The following is a 4,429-nucleotide window of genomic DNA, read 5'->3' on the forward strand; positions in this document are numbered from 1 at the left end:
GGGGCCGGGGAGATGGCTCAGTAGGATAAGCGCTTGACTGGCAAATGCAAGGATCTGAGTTCAATCCCCAGTTCTGCCAAAAAAAAAAAAAAAAAAAAAGAAAAAGAAAAAAACAAAAACAAAAAAAAAATTATGTTGAGATTCCACATCACCCAATCAGAATGGCTATCATCAAGAAGAAAAAAAAAAAAAAGTTGTCCAGGATGTGAGGTAAACGTGGGAGTCTGTCAAGCTGCACTCTCCTAAGACATAAAGTTGCCTCAATCTTTCCCTAACTTCTCCTTCAACCCTATTCACTGAAATATGCAAACTTAGCTACATTGAAACAGATGTTCCCTATATTGGCAAAAGGAATCGTGTCCCCTCTGGCTGAGGCACCTGTGAGTCTCAACCCTAACAATACAGCTGTGCACAGGTGAGAATAGACCCCTCCTAATGGCTGGAATGGGTGCTCAAGCAGAAGCCTGTGAGATGCCAGGGCTAAGACATAGGACAACAGTCCAACTGAGGCCTTGGGACTCAGAAAGAAAGAATTATACCTTCCTGGAAGTAACGATGCCAGCTTGGCATATATCAAGATATCTTTGTATTGTTAATTAGAGGTCTTTGTGCCTGGTACAAAGTTGCTGTTTCTCATTACAGCCAGTGCCTGCAGTTTCTTTTTCTTATAGTCTACCATGATCCCCACACACTTTCCTGATTAATACCAATAAAAGCCAGGAGCTTTTGGACATGAGGCCTTTTATTCAACAGAGAACAATGGTCACCCCAGAGCTCCTCAAGTGTCGCACTTTCTGTCTTGAGTTTACATGTGTGTGTCGTATTGTCAGGTAGGTTAGACTGACACCATCTGCAGGGGTTCTGGTAGAAAAAAAAACAAAACTTTTGAAGTAGAATAGAAATGAGTATAGCTTCTATGGAAATCAATATGAAAGTTTCTCAAAAAGCTAACAGTACAGCTATTACATTAACCAGTTATACCACTCCTTGAAACATATACAAGAAATTAATGTCAGCATACTATAAAAATGTCAGCATCCCCATATTTATTACAGTACCATTCATGGGAGCCAAGATATGGAATCAGTTTAGGTACTTACCAACAGATAAATGAAAAATTTAGGAATATATAAACAATTTTCACTATTATTTAGTCATAAAGCAAAACAAACTTGTATTTTCAGGAAAGTGGATGGAACTAGAAATATTCATTTTAAAACAAAATAATTAAGACTCAGAAAGACAAGCATTAAATATTTTCTAGGCCTAATAAATAAGAAAAGATGACATGAAAGTAAAAGGAAAACTATCATTAGATAAGAGTAAGGAAAGAATAAGGAGAAAGAAGGGATAAGTTCTAAGGGAGAGCAAGGGAGCAGGAGAATAGACATATTAGTTGTATTGTTAAGTGATGTTAATGTTGACATAAATTCATTGAGATGAAAAAGATTTCCACTACATTCCATTCAGTGAAATATCAGTTACAAAAGAGTATATATGGTACTGGCTATTGGTTTTATATTGAAAAGGACTTTAATATGTAGACACTCCTCATTTAATGACCAATCTCTGTTCCTGTGACATCAATAAATGAATGGGCCACTGAATGAAGAATTTCATTCAGTGAAATTCTTCAGTGAAATTCAGTGAAATGTAAAGTGTATACATTGCAATATTCTGAACAAAGAAATAGTCAAAGGAAAGTCCAACGTGAGGACTTTGTTTTTATTTGCATAACTCTTACTTTCAGTACTATAATGCATGACAGGACATAAAACTACAATACTATAAGTACAATTAGCAAACATTAAAGAACTGTATAGAGTGTATAAAAACTGACAATGAAAGTCTACGAGCAAGATATAAAGAACTGTATTAAAAATATGGGTCATGCATCTAAGTGGTAAATTTTAAGTACAAATACTGCAGATCTATTGTAAGTCCAACAGTCACTAAATGAAGTGATTAAACAAAGTATACTAGTATAGAGGAATTAAATCATGTAGAACGGTGTTCACTTAACTATTTTATTCTGTCTATATGAATGAATACATTTATATTTTGGTTTAAAAATCTTTTTTGAATTGGGCTATTACAAAATGTTTGTACTTCTCTCATTTAAAAAAGCTTAGAGAAAAATTAATTTCTTTGATTTTTACGTACTGCTCTATTTTTTTCTCCATTAGCTTTCTATGCTTTGAGCAAAAACTCTTCTCACATGGAGTGTATACACTGATTCAAATTTGCTTTCTCCTATTTTGTATTTACTTCAAAACGTTAACCAAGTTTGAACACATTATTACATCAAAACTGCTATTACTGAGGTCAGAGACACTTCTAGGCTAACAAAGCCAATAATCAATTCTTTTTTTTTTTTTTTTTTTTGCCAGCTGAAAAACCATTTTATACAAATTCACAGTGTCTGTATTTTGTAGAAAACAGGGGAGAGGAGGGGTGACTTCCAGCTCAGGAGGTGTCCATGGTTTCCCCTTTGAGCTCATTGAAGAGGAAGGCGTCCTGGTACTCCTTCATATACTGCGTGGATCGAGACTCATCCAGGAAGAGCGAGTAGACCCTCTTGATGTCATCTACCTGTACCTCTGCACCCTTGCGTTTCCGGCACACGAGGCTGGCTGCCGTGATGAGCTGGATGGCGTAGCGCAGTGACGTCTCTAGCCCGATGCGGGTGAGAACAGTGTAGGCGTCCTCACTCATCTCCACATCCTCCTCCTCACACCGAATGCGCAGGATCTGCTTGGTGTCCTTCTCGCTGTAGGGTGAGGTGGAGATGATCAGCAGCCGGTCCAGCAGGTCGATGGGGATGCCATGGGGGCTCTGGTAACTGGTGCCCCGGATCCATGTGATGCCCCAGTTGGTGGCCATGATAAGGACAGGTGCCATGTCACTCTCCAGGGCCCGGTTGAGGAAAGAGAAGCTCTCAATATCCAGCATGTGCACCTCATCGATGAAAAGCACCCCGGGAATGATCTCCGCTTTGCCCTCCTCACGCCACTCTGCCACCTTGGCATTGATCTGCTCTCGGACTTCTGACTTGATCTCCCCTGTGTCACCTGAGAAGAGAGCCAGGAAGCCCTGGGTGCGGGAGTTGATGACGTCAATCTCATGCAGGGACACGGTGTGCACCACCTCCTTGCGCTTCTGTAGCTCCCCATCTGGGCACTGCACGAACTTGGTCTGGGAGCCCATGGCGTCGTAGTCACGGGCACGCGTGAAGGAGCGGCCCAGCTTGGAGATCTTGCCAGTGGCCTTGTCGATGGTGATCACGTCCCCAGCCTGGACCTTGTCCTTGGTCAGTGACTCGATCATCTTGGTGCCCAGGTCGTAGATGGTCTCCATCTCTGTAGTCTTGAGGGTCAGTTTGCCCACCTTGGAGCCCGTCCCCGTCGCTGGCCGATCGATCTGAATCTCCACCACCTCCCCTTCGATGATCTCTGTCTCCTCCTTGATGCGGACGCCAATAGAGCGGCGGAAGGCCTGTGTGAGTGCTTCAGTCTTGCTCATTTCCAGGGAGAAGATCTCGCTGCCGGCGATGGCCGTGAATGGGGTGTCCGGGCCCAGGGCCTGCGCCATGCCCATGGCGATAGCGGTCTTCCCGGTGCCCGGCTGGCCAGCAATGAGGACGGCCCGCCCAGCAATCTTCCCCTCTCGGATCATCTCCAGCACCACACCGGCTGCTCGCCGGGCCGCCAGCTGACCCACCATTCCCTGGGAAGCCTGGAGAGGCTCCAAGGCATCATCCAACCCGAGTCCCCGTATGTGGGAGTGTGCACCAATGCGCTCGATCCTCGTCACATCGCGGATCTCTGGGACTTTGGTTGTGGCAGCCACGGTTGCCATGATGCTCACTAAACGGTGGATCCAATAATCAATTCTTAATCTTCATTTTATTTTATCAATTAACATCACTTAATACAATTAATTGCTTCTTTTCTAAAATCCCATCTTCTTCCACATTTTCTTTCAAGACACCCCCACCCAAACTTTTATTTTCAGTCTCTTTTCAGTTCCTCTTTACTTGACTAACCTGTATAAGTTGCAGTACTGAATGAGTTTTGGAACTATTTTGAGTTTTACCTATTGTTCTCCTAGTGCTCTCATCCTCTATCCAAATTTATTTCCCCAAAATCTCTATCTCTTCCCTTAAATTGAGATTTTTATCTACAACAACCTGCTCACCATTTTTATTAAATGTCTATTCAACATTTCTCACTCTGTCTCAAACTCCTGAAATACCCTTTCCCATAACATAGTTTCCCTTCTTTGATCTTTAAGTCAGCTAACTAATATTCTAGGCTTTCCATTTGATAAACTAAAATCCGTACCTTTTTTTTTTTTTTTTTGCGGAACCAGGGATTGAACTCAGGCCCTTGCACTTGCCAGGGAAGCGCTTATTCCACTGAGACCTCTC

The 4,429-nt window shown here is 42.4% G+C and overlaps 1 protein-coding gene across 1 annotated transcript; it reads right to left on the minus strand.

Moving 5' to 3' along the window:
• Nucleotides 1–2,393: 2,393 nt before the first annotated feature.
• On the minus strand, nt 2,394–3,874 carry LOC101561105 (ruvB-like 2). The gene has a single exon (XM_004631267.2). It carries the CDS (start codon nt 3,856–3,858, stop codon nt 2,467–2,469), a length of 1,392 nt encoding a protein of 463 aa, XP_004631324.1. The 5' UTR covers nt 3,859–3,874; the 3' UTR covers nt 2,394–2,466.
• Between the last annotated feature and the right edge of the window lie 555 nt (nt 3,875–4,429).

The sequence above is a fragment of the Octodon degus genome, unplaced genomic scaffold, assembly GCF_000260255.1.
Source record: "Octodon degus isolate 3935 unplaced genomic scaffold, OctDeg1.0 scaffold00040, whole genome shotgun sequence".
NCBI classification, from domain to species: Eukaryota; Metazoa; Chordata; class Mammalia; order Rodentia; family Octodontidae; genus Octodon; species Octodon degus.